Source organism: Pyrgilauda ruficollis, unplaced genomic scaffold, assembly GCF_017590135.1.
Source record: "Pyrgilauda ruficollis isolate IOZ18807 unplaced genomic scaffold, ASM1759013v1 scaffold23, whole genome shotgun sequence".
Taxonomy (NCBI): domain Eukaryota; kingdom Metazoa; phylum Chordata; class Aves; order Passeriformes; family Passeridae; genus Pyrgilauda; species Pyrgilauda ruficollis.
In genome coordinates this window covers 12,179,479-12,195,922 of record NW_024522539.1, presented here as the reverse complement: position 1 = coordinate 12,195,922, position 16,444 = coordinate 12,179,479, and the positions used below count along the sequence as shown (strand labels likewise).

General features: G+C 41.6%; 1 protein-coding gene across 1 annotated transcript; it reads left to right on the top strand.

Annotated features, from left to right (window-relative positions):
- Positions 1 to 780: 780 nt before the first annotated feature.
- On the top strand, positions 781 to 7,746 carry RSL24D1 (ribosomal L24 domain containing 1). Its single transcript, XM_041469199.1, has 6 exons — positions 781 to 904; positions 2,945 to 3,058; positions 4,633 to 4,705; positions 5,411 to 5,474; positions 5,946 to 6,031; positions 7,340 to 7,746. The coding sequence occupies exons 1-6, from the start codon at positions 824 to 826 to the stop codon at positions 7,411 to 7,413; spliced, it is 492 nt and encodes a 163-aa protein (XP_041325133.1). The 5' UTR covers positions 781 to 823; the 3' UTR covers positions 7,414 to 7,746.
- Positions 7,747 to 16,444: the final 8,698 nt, after the last annotated feature.

Here is a 16,444-nt window from a genome sequence, read left to right as displayed (position 1 = left end):
CCTCTTCTTGCCCAGGTTGCCATCCTCTGTCCCAGCCCTCGCTCGCTGCGGTGCGAGAGCAACAGCCTGGCCACCCCTGCGCTGCGGCCCTGCTCCCCTGCAGCAGACGCGGCCGAGGGCGGCTCTCCCCAGGCTGGAGACGGCCTCTGTGCTGAAAACGCGGCTCCGCTGCGCTAAAGCGTGTTTTCTCTATTCCTCGGGTATTTCTTAATACAGCGCCAAGCTGAATGCCTTTCTTCTGTTGTTCTAGAAACCAGAAAGCAAAAACTGCTTTAGAAGCACGTGCAATTCAACACATGGATTTTTCACCAGATAAGCAGGGAGTTAATTTCTTTTAAATGGAGACGCAGGAATTGTGGTGGTAAAGGCTTATGTGGCAAAGAGTATTCCAGTCTCAGAGCTGGGACAGCATCCTACAATTGAAGAACAAAGAGAAGACCTCCAATTCCAAACAATTTGGATGGTACAGGGCCTAGTATTTAGGTTCTTTCACAATAAACAGGAAACTCTAGGAGAGGGAACAGAAGGAGTAACGGGTGGCTGAATTTTACAGTAAATCAACTGTAGACTTAAAAATCTATGTCCAACTGCCTTTCTTTCCCTTGGGTTACTCTGTCTATCCTTATGTCCGTATCGATTCGTTAATTTCTCGCCCTTGGAACACGATTTTCCCTTTGTAAACAGAAGCCAGGGCCTCGTGCCCGTGTGGCCGGCGGCGGGGCCGGCAGGGGGCGCTGCGGCAGCGCAGCGGGAGCCGGGCCCGCCCCGCGCCGCCGCTTCCGGTCAGCTGGGCCGCGCTTCCGCCCGCGCCGCCGCCGCCGCCATGCGCATCGAGAAGTGCTACTTCTGCTCCGGGCCCATCTACCCGGGACACGGCGTCATGTTCGTGCGCAACGACTGCAAGGTACCGCCCGACCGGCACCGCCCTGCCCGCAGCGCTCGCGGCCGCTCCCTGCGCCGGCCCGGCCTGTGCGGGCGGGTCCCGGCGGGGCCCGGTGTCACCGGCCGCGCCTCACGCGGGGCGCTCACAGCCGGAGCCCCTGTCCCGGGCCGGGGCCGCTGCTGGCGGTCGGCACGCGCCCTGCCCGGGTACGCGCGCACCGCCCGCGCGTGTGGGCGGGCGGGAGCCCGAGGTGAGCGCAGCTGGTCAGAGCACGGTGCTGAGAACGCTGAGCTTGTGGGTTAGGTCCCTGTACGGGCCATTTGCTTAAGAGCTGGAGTCAGAAATCCTCGTTGTCTGTGGGTCCGTTCCAACTCTGACTGTTCTGTGAATCTGCGAAATTCACGTCTTACTGATATTTAAATATTAGCACCTGGAGCGATGCCGTAATTTGGCAGGTGCTGTGGCCTTCGGCAAGAGTGGTGAATTATTTCAGTTTTTAGTAAGAAATCATACACTTCACAGAGCACCACAGAATGCTCCCCCTTTAATTGTCAGACTTTGGCTCCAGGTGGCAGCAGGTTCGGCTCCGGGCAGTGCGGGCTGCAGTGCGCGGGCGGGCGCTGCGGGAGGAGCCGTGCCCGCGGGATCCGATGTGCCCCCCCGGCTGAGGCTGTCCGAGCAGCACGGCCGCGGCACTCCGGGCTCTGCACGGGCCTGACAGCTCTGTACACACCATGTTGTGTATCGCTCACAGCCTCTGCCGCGCTCCCTGTGTTGCTGCGGGGCGTCGGAGCCCCCAGGGGGCGGCGAAGCAGTGATGCCGGGCCCGGGCATCAGAACGGATCGCGGGCGGGCTGGGCCGCTCGCGTGAGTCACAGCGCCGGGGGCCGCGGTGCCTGGCACGGGCTGTGTGCGCCGTGACACGGGCTGTGTGCGCCCTGGCACGGGCTGTGTGCGCCGTGACACGGGCTGGGAGCGCTCTGACACGGGCTGTGTGCGCCCTGGCACGGGCTGAGAGCGCCCTGGCACGGGCTGGGAGCGCTCTGACATGGCTGAGAGCGCCCTGACACGGGCTGGGAGTGCCCTGACACGGCTGTGTGCGCCCTGGCACGGCTGTGTGTGCCCTGGCACGGGCTGGGAGTGCCCTGACACGGCCGTGTGCGCACCACGGCCACCAGGGGTGTTCTTAAAAGCATCACTTGTGAACAGATAATCTGTGGAAAGGCAAAACACCATGGCAGGTGTGCCTGAGTTGAGGTGAAAAAAACGTAGAAGAGTTTAAAAAAAAAAAAAAGCCATTTGAAATGGTTGCCGTAATTAAAAGTTCCATAATTTCTATTAATTCTTTTTAGAATTGACTATTAGATAGGAAGGAGGATATGGCTGTGAAAAATAGAGTTTTCAAAACCTTATGAATGGTATGTAATTCTGACCGTTTTTAAGTGAAGAGTCTAGTATTCCATAGAATATGTAGAAAAATAAGGAAAAAAGAAAAAGGCCAATTAAATTGTTTTGTGATATGCTTTAACAGCTTTCAGTAATTTCAGTCCGGGACTTAACTGATGTGCTTAGGACTCCTGCAGGGTAATCTTTGGGGCTTAAGGCTGCATCCCAGAAATAGATGTTTTTGTGTGTGTTGCATTCAGTATGAGAGGTGTGAGGATTTTTTGTTGTTCTCAGGGTGGTACTGTGTCTAAGAAGTGCTGGCAGCTGTAGAAAATTGTTTATTCATGCTACAGGTTTGGTTTTATGGTTATTTTTGCAGATGATAATTCTCAAAACTCAGGTGTATTTTATGTATAATCAGCTTAATTGTAAGTACTTGTGCTTAACTCTGGCAGCTGTGAGAATGACATTATAATTAAAAAAAAAATTAGTCCTTGAAATTATTTTTGTTAATAGCTGTATTTTCCGTAAAAATACTGGCACTTGGAAGCTGAATGTAATTTCTAATGAGCAATATTGTTAGAGTAACCCCAGTGTTTGATATCACACTTGCAGTGGGGCCTGAATAACATGATTTGACTAAGATTTTTCTTCTTTATCACCCCCTTCTTTAAGATATTTAGATTCTGCAAATCAAAATGCCACAGAAACTTCAAAAAGAAGCGAAATCCCAGAAAGATGAGATGGACTAAAGCATTCCGTAAAGCAGCTGGCAAAGAACTGACAGTGGTAAGAAGCTGAACTGGTTCCCACTTTACATTAGCACACTAAAATGGCTCTTGCTGTGGCACACAGGCTGGGCTGGGTGCCTTAAAGCATTGTCATTTAATGAAATGAGCTGGGGAGAAGAGGGGTTCTGGAAGAGACTGTGAGAGTTTCTTGAGAGTGAGCCGTTCATTCAGCTTGATTAAAACCTGCATCTTCCAACTTTGGGATGGAAGCCAGCGTGTCAGGTGTCTGTTCTGGGAACACGTGGTGGCTCCCAAGTCCAAGGCAGTTTTTCCCACTAATAAATCCTCTACACTCTGTATCTATACAATTGGTAGTTGTGTTTCTGCACAAATAATCTGAGTGACCAGGTACCTGAGGAAGTCTCTCTATGTAGACCCTTAAAATATTTACCTGTGAAGTCTCTCTAAAGCTTACAGTGTGTAGGAAAAGTCTTTGCATAGATAGGAATGTTTGAAAAACAACATGAGACCTCAAATGCAATTTCAAAACAAAGTTGCTTCAGTGGTAAAAGTATTAAGCATTCGTATTTGGTGGGACAGTCCTTAAATAATTCAAGAATTATTGTGACTTAATTGCCTATTTTTTTACAGAATATTAAAAATTTAGTAAGCATTTTGATACAGTGATTTCCTGCCTTTTGTGGATCTTTCAAGGGAAGGAATGTGGTTTTGTTTTTTAATGTGGCTCTGAAAAGCCATGGTTAATTAGCATCTTCAGTAATTGTGTTTCTTGCTTTTTAGTTGTTTCTGGCTATGTTGAATTACCTTTTTGAAAATAACTGAATTTAAAATTACTTTATACATGTCTAAATAGATGACAATATGTTCCAATTTTGAGATAATGTATTTTAAGAATAAAGCCAATATATGAACTTAGTGCTGTGTAACTCAGCCTTACCACAACAAAAAACAACCTTTGGGCAGGGAAGAAGTCCTCAGATAAAACTGATATAAAGCTAAGTGTGCCTGGCAAAAAAAAAAAATCAGGAAAGTGTTTTTTCCTCTTCAGCTCAGGGGAACGAAGGGACATGGTTAGGAGGATGGCAACTGTCCCAAGTGCCAGAGGTATCGACTGAAATATTTCACAATTTCAAATTAGACTGTTTCAGTATTCTTAAAATGAAATTGTGGTTGGGGTATTTTTATAAAACCATTTAAAAATTACAAGCTGTTGAGTAGAGCTTATTTGTCCTGCAATAAATACTTTCAAATCTACAGGTTTTCAATTTTGCCTTCCACCTGTCTAATCTGCTCAGTACTTCCTATTCCACATGGGTTTTCTGTGTTCCTTTTGTCTTGCTAAATAGAAAATAGCTGAGGGTGATGTTGTGGTAAATAGTTCTCTTCATACAAATCACCGTGGCTCCTGACACTTTGAGGTCAGATACTCGACTCAATTTCCTTCTCATATTTCTCCCTAATGATTGTTCAAGTGTAGGAACTTCTGAGCTTCTGAAAGGGGGGGAAAAGAATCCCATAAAATATTCAGTTATGTGAGTGACTGCTACAGTAAGAATGTATTGATCTAAAAAAGCTTCTGCAAAAGTCTGTATTTACTTTTTCTTGATACAGGATAATTCATTTGAATTTGAAAAACGTAGGAACGAACCAGTGAAATACCAGAGAGAGTTGTGGAACAAGACTGGTGAGTCATTATAGGAAAAAACAAAAAAATTAATTCTTTACTTATCATGAATGTGTTTTCAAAAGAATTTTTAGAGTATTGACAGCTTGTAGTGATTGTGTTTGAAATTACTGAAATCATGACCAAACCTGTAGAGGAGGTTTGAGTTTTAAGCAGGTGTGGAGTTTCACTTGATGTTTTTTTTGCCAGAAATTGGTTTGAAAATGAGGACCAGAAGTCCTTTATTTTGAATTATTGTCTTCAAAACCCCTTAGTGGTTTTCCAGCTTTTTAAGAGGCTCCCAATGTAAGCCTTTTACATGATGCAGTTGTTTTTGTGTTTGTGCTCGTGCCACTTCAGTTTGCTTCATAGGAACAATTGCCATAAAATAGGAGAACTGCTTATATTCATATGAATGAATGCCACAAAGGAGAAGGTGGTAACTTGCATCTTTTTTCAAGTAGAATCTTTTGCAGTGATGGATAACTATAGAAATTATGTGTAGGCGCAAAAGTGGAAGCATAAATAAGTTTTAAAATCAGAGTTGCTACACAGAACATTCCTTTATCCTGCTCTTTGGAGAAGGAATAGTTCTACATAGTGCAAGAGTTGCCTCTGATATTTAGGTATTATGGAAGTACTGGTAAGAGCTGCTTTACTGAAATAGCATGGATTTTCTGCTGCAGGGATCTAAGCACGTTTAAAACAACTTCTGCTTTATTTCAGTGGATGCAATGAAGAGAGTGGAGGAAATAAAGCAAAAACGCCAAGCCAGATTTATTATGAACAGGTGAGAATTATCTGTGTAATGGGAACCCCTTGCATGTGTGTGTTAGACAGCCTTTCCAGAAATGGGATGATCCAGTTTTAAAGTGTTACTTGCTTTGTATATAAACAGCCATCCAAGTGATGGGGTAAAATACACTGGGTGGGCTCTACCCTGTGTTATTGGCTGTCCAAGGAAGTGTAGCTTTTGGACACTCGAGGATAATAGCTGTAATGTAGTACTTGTTTGTATCCAGAGTCTGAAATTTTAACAAAATTCTGATAGGAGTTGGTACAGTGCTGCATTTTTGTGGCTTAGTATCCAGTGTTGAATTGAGTATCTTGAATTGGTTTTCAAATACTTTTTACTTTTATTTCCTCATAATCATAGTTATCTACAGCCTGTACATACCTTTAGCAAGAGATACTATGCATTAAAATGAAAGCCTGTATCTCCTCTTTGAAGGAAATTAAATCTAATTTTCCCCTTTCCCAGATTAAAGAAGAGCAAAGAGTTGCAGGAGGCAGAAGACATCAAAGAAGTCAAACAGAATATCCACCTTCTTCGTGCTCCCCATGCAGGTAAGAACTCGATTTACTGGTTTGTCTACACAGTTTTAGGATGAGTGACTCATTTTACAGATCAGTAATCTTGTACATTTGTCTTACAATTAATTGGTCTGTTGAATATGGAGAATAGTTCTTGCCAGTAAATGTAAGTAGTGTCTTAGTTCTGAATCAAATATGCCTTTTTATTTATCTAGTCCTGCATTCATCCTTTCTCTTCCTTATTTTGAGTGTTTTAAATTTCACTCAATACCTGGTGCTGCATGAACTGCATGTTTGTTATCTGATGCATTTATCTTAAGTCTTCCCTTTGAACTGGTTAGTTGAACTCAACAGACTCTACCACTGAATGATATAAAATACAGTAGTTCAACTTTGCTGCTTGAATTTGTCAGTCAGTTGTATAGAACTTACATGAAAATACTGATCCTTCAGTGAAGTCACATTTTAAATACATTATTTACTTTGAAAAATACACATAATGAAGTAGACTAATGAAGACAAGTTAAAAACATTTCTGTTACCTCCTGTTTCATAAAAAAAAACCAGTGACTTTGTTTCTTCATTATGAGATATTAATTGGAAGTCTGTTCTATGGTTTAGGACTTTGGATTTATGTCAGGGTATGTTTACACTTTGGTTTAATCTGTCATGTCCCCCTGCCCCCCCCCCCCCCCCCCTCTCTTCTTCTTTTTTTTTTTTTTGAGGAGAGGAAAAAGATCTGAATTCAAAATTATAAATTAAAGCGATTATTTCTGTGTTTGTCTTTGCTTTTATTAAATAAATAATGCACAGCACTGTGTGGTCCACCAGCTGCCTTCTTGGTATTCTGCAATTCTGACTGGGCAGAGAGCAGAATAAAATTTAAGTCTTGGATTTTCCTTTTTCCTTGTTTTTCTTTTTTGGTCATCTTATTAAGAGTTAGCCTTCTTGCTGTCCAACGCAGTATTCAGGAGGGCTTTAAATGTTCATTTGAAAACTAGTGGGAGAAGGCAATTGATCTGTAGTAAGTAATGAATTTTTGTAGTCCTTTACAAGCCAGGTATTGGCAGCTGTATCAGTTTGTCATAGCAGATGAAAACACAGGTTTGACTGCATTTTAGATTTTGCATAAAAACAGCATCAGCTTTTCTGCTAAAACAAGTTTAAGAGGTGGTGGAGGTTAGCAGTAAATACCTTTGAGCTTGATAGATTTGCTCATAAACAACTCTACAAGCAATATATTTAGGCTGTTTCACCTGGACTAGACATATATAGTGTTCAAAGAAAAACAGTTATTTGGGTTTAGAGAAACATGTTGAATTTGATTTGTTCTTTTTGAAGGTACACCAAAACAGCTGGAGGACAAAATGGTGCAGAAACTGCAAGAGGATGTGCCTATGGAAGAAGACTCTTAAAGTGCTTTTATTTGCCTTTTATGTCTCTTCAGCAGTTAACAATTCCTTACTGCCTCACCTGACATCATTCAGAAATGTGCTTGCAGTTGACGAAAAGTACATTTTAATGAATAGATCATTTACAATTTGATTTTTTTAAATGAAAAATAACAGGATGGATGCTAGTTTGGGCAGTACTTACAATTGTGCAATTTGAGAAAACCTTGTCAGCAAAGGTGGAGAATGAGGCTTTATTGTTTGAGATACCATATGCTCCTCGGAAAGTTAGACTTTTCCTGGGTAACTTTTCCACGTTCATGCAAATAATTAAATAATAAAAGATGCTGGCCCTGAGCTTTTTTTACTTTGTCTGTTGTTTTTCCATAGTGGTAAAAGCAGATAAAAATCTATTTTAATGATTACAATGTGGGGGAGGATGTATTAATTTTCATCAGTCCATTGTGGTCCAGACTTATTTTCATTCTTGTCCTGGGGAAAATGTTTCAATTTGAAGAATATAGTGTTTGTTTTATCTCCTTTTTATGTCAGCCAGCCAGCCAGGATTCCATTGCAGTTGACACCTGGCAAAGCTAACGCTGATGCAGGACTTAGGTTTGGAAAATAGTATTGGTGATATCACCTAGCCTGGAGTTGGCCCTGCTGTCATCCTCACCCACCAAAATTCAAATCTAATGTCTAATCAGGCAGATGGAAACGCTCAATAAATCACACTTGAGACTGTTTTTACCTGACTCCCAGGATTATTTTGATGGAAAATATGCTGCTAAATCACAAGTATATTGTGGTGGTACTTATTAAGTGTCAGCACTGAGATAAATAGTTTTAAACAGCCAGCAGTTTATCTGAAACAGTGTGATCAAGGAAAGCTTTCAAAGGCATTTTTAGTATTTGCTGTCATGTTATGCTAGTTATCCTCACAAATAATAATTTGTAGTTCTGTTCCAAACTTGGATATGTACTACAGCAATCACTGGAAAACCTCACACCTACCACCCACATATGTATTGTGTAGTTCAGAGAAGAATAATATTTAAACTTATGTAGGGGTCTTGGGGAGTGTGTGACATGGACTGGCATTGTACTCAGTTTATCATCTCTTGATTTATGAGTTATGTTCAGATATTTAGAAAATGATATTTTAGTGAGAATTCTAGTAATAAAAATAGAATTCCTTATTTTGATGAAATTAAAATTTTGCCATAATTTAAAATTTGCCGTATTTCCTCTGCGAACTGTAATATAAATACCATCTGAAAAGCATATGGTAAGTTGGCCAGAAAATGTGTCACTGGGGTGAAATCACTAAGATGGTGCAGTATAAATGCAGTGTATACGTGCTATATGTACACCAAGATGCTTGGGCTTGTGGAGGGAGATACAGCATGTTAGTTTATAGCCTCACATATATGTACTAATTAACAGCTCAAGAAATGTGATGTTTTTTGAATGACCTTTTCTACTGTTGTATTTGATGTCCTTAATCCTTGAGGTGGGATACTTCATCTAAAAATTATATTACATACAACTTTTTTATTTACTAAATTTTTATTTACTTAGATAGGATGTTCAGCAAGTGCTGAATTTTAATTTTCTCCAAAAATAAGGAAGTAAATCTGTACAAAGCAGACAAAAGTGATGAATCTCATTGGATGTTAGTTAATATTTATATAAAATATTTTACTTCATATGAGTTTAACATTAAATAATTTATATTACATAATATCTGTAGTTTTTCTGTTCACTTATCTTTAAATTAATTGCAAGAATTAACTGGTTTGTGTGCTCTATAGAAGTGTGTCTGTAGGATTATTAACCCGTTCCTATGAATGTTTGTAAGTGGTCATTGTGCAGCAGCTAAAGCCATTTGAGGAGTATACTACAACCACAAATCCTGAACGCTTCCAGCTGTATGAGTTGCTCAGCCTGTGTGCCTCAGTACTGGTACAATTGCAAGCAAGGGCTGTGGAAGCTAATGCTGAGTTATCCCTCTGCCAAAGTGCCATTTCTCTGGGAAGCAGACTTGTCTACCTTGTAGTATGTAGGAGGTAGTTGAGCTTAAAAAATTTGTCATGAGTAACATACTTGTAGCACCTGGTCAGAAGGTGCCCTTGTGATTTTTTTTTTTAAATTGCTGTGGTGTTCTCTTGTCTGTCAACTGGAGCACAAGGTGAGGGGGGAAGAGCTGCAGCTGAACACCACAGGGCTGGCGATCATTCTGCATCTCTGCACAACCCACTGCATGCAGAGACCTTCATGGGGAGCTGCTGAGCTGCAGAGGAGAGGCATTCTTTTAGGAGGCTCGCTGTCCAACCCCATTTCTAATAGAAATTATTATTATTCAAGACATTTTCTTGATGAAGAAAGAAGATCTATTTTCTTTGCTTGCTTAAGATAAAAGTTTTTTTAGGTTCTGCATTTTTGTTTACAAGACTTACAGAGAAAATGTCCAACTGAGCAGTATCCTGGTGGTCATGGATAAATACTGCCAAACAGGAGGAAGGAAATGCATTCCCCTTCTCACTTGAATGGCTCTAGATCAGACAGTGGCTTGCCAGAGGAGTTGGGATAGGGAAACGGGAAGCCCTCATCTGCCCTCTGTGTGTGGGGCTGAGCTGTGCCCAGTCCCTGGGGAGGCAGGAGCTGCCACAGAGCAAGCTGGAGAGAGCATTTTATGAGCAGCACGTTGTTATTCAGAAGAGATCCTGGTTTAGTGTCACACATCCAAAGCACCGGTTCTGTCTGTGCCAAGATCCCGTAGGAGCAGAGCACAAGGTGCCTATGACAACAGGCTTAGAGACAAATGATGCTGATGGTGTGTGAATATTTAATCAGAATAATTATTTATGAATAACTGGTAGTGCTAAATTCCATTATACTGTCTGTCTTCTTGGCATTTACCAGGTCTAACGAACGATTGCTGTTTTGTGTTTGTACCTTATGCAGTCAGGAGCCTTTCTTCAAAACAAGCTGATAGGCTCGATCAGAACAAATGTGATAGTCAAAACCAATTTTTAACAAATGCTTTTTCGTTTCAGTTGCTGTCATCTTTTCTTACAAAACAAAACCAGATGTATAGTTGTTTTCTTTCTTTTTTCAGACTACGAAAGTTGGAAGTGTGTATTTTAATAGTGATTCAGTAAGTGTCTTTTCATCATATTTCCTCTTTTCCATTTTTAATCCATCTCTTAGTGATTTTGAGTTAAATGTGTTTTTTCCCCGAGGGGAGGTCAGCCTCATGCTGACCCTGGTTGCCCCCTCACTTCCAGCCTCAGTTCCTTGTGCCCAGGGCCCTGAGCAGGGGTTCCAGCCCTGCCCTGAATCCCCAGAGTGCCCTTTATGTCCGTCACCAAGTCCCCCTGTGGTTTCGGTGTGTGACTGTCCATGTCCCTGTCCCTGTCCCAGCCCGGCTGCTCGGGCAGGTGTGTGGGGAGCCCCACTGCTGCGGAGCCGCGGCCCGCTCCGAGTGGCGCCATCGAGAAACAGCGTTCGCGTGGGGTCCGGGGGGTGCCCGGCTCCTGAGGGAGGAGTGCGGTGCCAGTTCCTGCCCTTTGAGCCGTGCGGTGCCAGTTCCAGCGCTTCGAGCTGTGATTCGGCCGTGGCCCCACACAGGGCAGAGCAGCCGCGATGGGGCAGCGCGGGCCGGCCCCGGCAGGCGGGCAGGTGCGGCTGAGCCCAGAGCCCTCACGGCTGCGCCACGACAGCCCCGCTGCCTCACGGGGGCTCGGGCACTCCCTGCAGGCCTGGCCTTTTCCACGTCTTCATGCAGAGTAAGGCCTGGAGATACTTTTATTTTTGCCTTTGGTCAGGGGTTGGGTTTGCAATCCATCCTTCTTACTTTGGTTGCCTGTGGAGGTTTTCTGCTCAAAGTCTGATCCTGAGGGAGCGACCGAAAGAATGGCAGGTGATGATGGGGCTTTGGTTTTGCCTGTTTGGCTTTTAAGTAAAAAAAAAATTCAAATTCCTTTCAGGCTTCACTTTCAGTCTTTCCTTTACAAGTGCTAATACAGTGTGGAAAAAGTGTAAAACACAGCTTTCTGTATAATCAAATTATGCTGCGCTGATGCAGACTGTTTCATAGGAAATTGGGCTTTCCCATAGTTCTGAGATGTTTTTAGTCAGAGATTTTCCTGAGCTATTCTTGCTTCAGAGTAACAGCACAGTGGAGCCCAGTACATGTCTGTGTGTGTCACAAAGAACCTTAAATCAGTTCCTTATGTTGACGTGGTCATAGGTGTCCATGGCTGGAAAAGCAATAGACAGCTGCTAATAGGTCCAAAGGCTTATATCCCCGGGGATATTTCAACCTCCGGGCTGTTCAATTCCTCAATTACTGTTCTGGCCTCAAAAATTCAATCTCCTTTACCAGCCTAACTTATTTATGGGTTGCACTGAATTGTGACCAGAGAGAGCAGAAAGCTGAAATAAATCAAGCGCTGATAAAATTGTTTAAGCCTTCTTGATGGCTGTCTATTTTTAGATCTCAATTTAAAGAGACCATATGGAGAGAAATTTATTTTGTTTTATTCATGTTGAACAAGCAGCATTACTTGAGATTGGTTACAAACAGGGAGGAATAAGGATTTGTGGAGGTAGCTGTGTTGGAAGACATTCTTTGCTGGTTTTGGTTTGTTTGTGTGTTATTCTCCTCCCTCTTCCTCCTATCCTTAGATTTTTCATATTATATTTGGTTTGGTGACGTCACTCTTGCTTCTTAAACAGCTGGTTTTTTACCTTTAAAAAGTACTTGGATAATATTTTGTCTTGCACATATGTATGGGAGTAAAGGTATATTCTGAATAAGGGGGGATGTCAGCTCTACCCTACAAACTGTTTATTAGTGACATTGTTTCAGTGCAGGGAACAGACTCCTAAATGGAAATGTGTTATTTATGAGGCAACAATGCTGTGCATCCACAAATTATCACTAGGAATCAAGGCAGAAATCTCTGCATAACTGAAAAAAAATCCCGTTTGCAGGTATATGAGCTGTTTTCTGTAGGCTCCGCTCTGCCTTAAACTTGCAAATTAAGAAAATTACTTTGGTAATCAACTTGACTGAAGTGACTCCTGAGTGGAGAATTTGAAAGATTTCTTATTACTTGATAAAATGAAAAGCTGCCAGAGATTCTCCCTTGTGTTGAGATGATGTTGGTTACAGCATCTCTGTTTACACAAGCTCCTGCAGAAGGAAGTGTGTTCATGCAGAAATTGACGCTGCAGAAATTGACACTGCAGAACTGCTTGGGATGAGCAGTGAAGTAACCAAATGGTTTTCTCTCATTACCTGCCATTCCCACCACTGGGCAAATTGAGATTGCATTTCAAATCCCTTTGTTCCCCAGCTTTTTGTACTCCCTGACACAAAACATGGGGACGGAGTGGTACAGGCCATACAGGTTTAGCTTCAAACATAAAGGTGGTAGACCTGAACCCAGCAGCCTTCAGGCCTGGCTGTACAGCTTTTTCTTCTAACAAGCCAAACAAACTGTTGGTGGGCTTGGAAGTCAGGAAGAACCAGCCAGGCTGCTCCCCCAGGCTGCTCCTGCCTCCTCTGTTTAGTTGGTTGTGCTGGGCACAGATGGAAAGTCATTCAAGGTTAATTTGACTAGCTGTACCCAGCTTCTGGGGATCTCTGAGGAAATTTTTTTTTTTTTTTTTGAAATAGAAGATACAGATATCATAATGTGATCTTAATTCGTGGGTGATATTTAGAAAGAAACAGTATTTAACCTTGAGCTAGGAATACATTTAGAATGTTCTATGCACAAAGCATACTTTAATCCAGATTTCTTTAGGGCATGGCCTTGCTGCTGCTTGGGATGCCTCATATAGATTATCCCCAGGATATCTGGGGAATACTGTGATGCTGCATTTTGATCTTTCTCCATGGATATCTACTTCCATGTCTGGTATTAATTTGGGAGAAGATTGTGTGCCAGATTTTGTCACTGATGCTGTCAGAAAGCTGTAATTGGTGACAGGAAGCATTCTTCACTATTCACAGCTGCTGTAGTTGCAATTGTTTTGAAGAGGGAGGAGGTGGCTTTCTGAAAATTGCTTTTACTGGCTCTTGGAGAAATTCTACAGAAGATATTCAGAATTCAGGTTCTGCTTTAAAAGATCCAGCTGTGAACACGGGAGACATTCTTAGGTCAAACTAAAGGTGGTTAGCAGGATAAAGACCTGTAGTTCTCTAGTAACAAATTTATCTGCTTCCTGTGTTGATAGAAAAAGGAGTTAACAATATTACAAGCTTTTCTAGTGGTCATTATGGTCTGCACACAGTTCAGTTTATTTTCTTATTGTATCATATATAATGATCTACTTGAACCTGGTCACATGAGGAGCAGGTATTCTCCCAGTTTTCTAAGGAAATTCCAACTTCTGTTAAACTACTTCTGCCAGACTGTGTAGATTTTTTTGGCAGTCATTTAAATCTATTTCATTACCTGAGTTTCATCTGCTTGTCCAAAGTCAATAGCTTTAATAGTTTTTGACTTTTCATGACAATCCTGTTAATTCCAGTTCTGGTAATATTTAAAGGCTTTAGACTGAAAACGGAGGAACTTTTGTGCTGGTTTGTATCTAAAGTCCATTTAAATTTGCAGTACCTGTGATGGCCAGTATAGCAGAGCTTTCAGAGAAGGATCACAAAGCACCATCTGAGTCCCCTTTTCCGTGGTTTATCTTTCTAAACTCAGTTGGTAATTTAGGGATTTCTTTGGAAATTTCTGGTGAACCAGTCTTTTATGACTGTATCAGGTCTAAATTTGAACCCCTCTGTACTTTCTCAATCATCCTGTAATGAATACTTCTTCACACTTCTGATTATTGTGAGAAAGAACTTCTTTGTGATTTGCATTTTACACTGTTGGCTTTTCTGTCATTCTGGTATTGTGGGAAGCTGAATTACTAATCTCTTTGCAGTGTTTGTACTGTTGTGAACCTCTAGTTACCTATTTTCTAAACTGAAGAGTCCTGATCTCTTACCCTGTTCTGTAGGAAGGCCTCTGAGCATCTTTATTGCTCCTTGTGTCTGCTCTTCTTTTCTCGTTTGTGGGATGAAACAATGACAAATTCCTGCAGTATTCAGTATATGGATGGGTGTACCCTTTATGTCTGCACTGTTTCTCCTTGTTTCTTTTGTAACTGTGTTTTTCAATATTCCCAGCTTTTTCCTGCATGCTTTGTAGAAAGAAAATAACCTTCACTGTTCACATTTTTTTAGATTTAGAATTTGCCAGTTCATTCTCTATGTTTTCTTTTTCTAAATCTTTAGTGAACAGACAATTCCATGACTACCTGAATGCATCATGATTAGAACTGTGCTTTTAAGAGAAGTGAGATAGACAGCATTATAAAAAAGATAAACACAAAAAAATAAAACAAACAAACCTGCCGGAATTAAATTCTGTCAAAACAGATCTCAACAGATGGGCATCAGCTGCTCTTAGCAAGCAGAGAAAATCACCTTGAATGTTCTTCATTCTTGAGAACTGTGACGTGGAAGTGAGTGATGCCATTGTGTTAAATGTTTAAACATAGTTGATTGTAGATGCAGGGAAGTGTGTGCTGGTACGGAGTTTTATGAATCATTTACCTTTGTAGGAGTACATTCTGACATCCTAAATGCAATGTGCCATTTCCCTTCCCACACATTACATGCAATAGCTAAGTGGTGAGTAGACAGCTACAAGTCAGCAGACCTGAGTTTTATTCCTGGCTCTGTTTCCCTTGGTAATTCTACTCAAGTGGTTCAGCTTTTCTGAGTATTCTCTAAAATGGTCTACCTGAATCACCAGGAGTATGTTCTGTCTCTTCCAACTTTTCCAAGCATGGTGAGGCACTGAAGTTAGACTTACTGCAGCAATTAATGTCATCTTAGATTTCTATGGGACATTTTTAATGTAATTTTAATCTTACTTTCCCAGCTCTGAAACAGAGTTCCTTTCAAATGGAGTTCCTTTCATTCATCCTTTCCATCACTTTTTTTGAATAGGTTTTTGTCACTGATTAAGGCCTGTAGGGCCAGGTTCAGTCATGAGACAGTTTTCTGGTAGCTCTGGAAGTCAGAGGGAATTGTTGATGTGTGTGCCCAGTGGAAATCAGCATGATACCAGTCTGACTTGGTGCCATTCAGTAATGACTGACTCAGCTGGTCTGACCCCAAACACCTGACTGGGAATAAAGCAGCTCCATGCAAATAAGAAGTTGACTGTTCTTTACCAGGAGATTGCCAAGGGTGTTGGACATCTTACTTATTTCTGCTTCTTCTGCTGAAGTTAAATACCTGGTAATTCTTTAGTTCTTAAATCTAGTAACACTTTGTAGCTGTGATTTTTCCCTGAAGCCATGTTTCAGAAACTCTCACTGCTTATGTAATTTGGAAATCCTAACAGAGCAGTTTAAGTCTAGCAAGCAACCAAATTTAGCACTGGAAACTTTATATTTATTATCACTAGGGACAGAGGACAAAAGAGCTGAAATGTTCCCAAGCTATTCACTGAGGATATAGCACAGATACTTTGTGATTCCAAGCTTGCAGATTTTATGATTTGTAGGATGAAACGTAATCTGGTATTTTAAAATGTAAATTAAAACTTTTTCCTTAGCCCTCAAGCTTATGAAGAATGTATCTCAGCCAAGTATAAATGCCTGAAAGAAGCGATGTCTCATTTGGTCTGCAGACAAGCAAAACAGGTAAGAAGACTTTCACTATTCTAAACCCATTTTTAATTCTGAAACTTGAGTTAATCAAAATCAGAACTGTCAACTCTTCACCTTGTTGATCACAGTACCATTTGATTTCATCTTGCTGGTGGAAAATCACTCTTACTACTTGACAGCCCTGAAGGTTTTTGATATTAATTTATTGTTGATCAAAACAATTTTTTGCATATTGAAAATTCAGAGAAAGGAAAATTCAGCATTCCAATAAAAAAATATGGGTTAGTTTCATAAAACATTCTTAAAATTCCTCATTTTCTCACTTGGTTTAAAGAAAGAAGGCCCTGTTAACTGGTGTCAGAAC

What these genes read in the sequence shown, in the direction of transcription:
- RSL24D1 (XM_041469199.1), top strand. Translation starts at nt 824, where the DNA reads ATGCGCATCGAGAAGTGCTACTTCTGCTCCGGGCCCATCTACCCGGGA. An exon ending in CTGGCAAAGAACTGACAGTG is followed by an intron (nt 3,059 to 4,632) that starts GTAAGAAGCTGA and finishes TTCTTGATACAG; the next exon opens with GATAATTCATTTGAATTTGA. An exon ending in AGAGTTGTGGAACAAGACTG is followed by an intron (nt 4,706 to 5,410) that starts GTGAGTCATTAT and finishes GCTTTATTTCAG; the next exon opens with TGGATGCAATGAAGAGAGTG.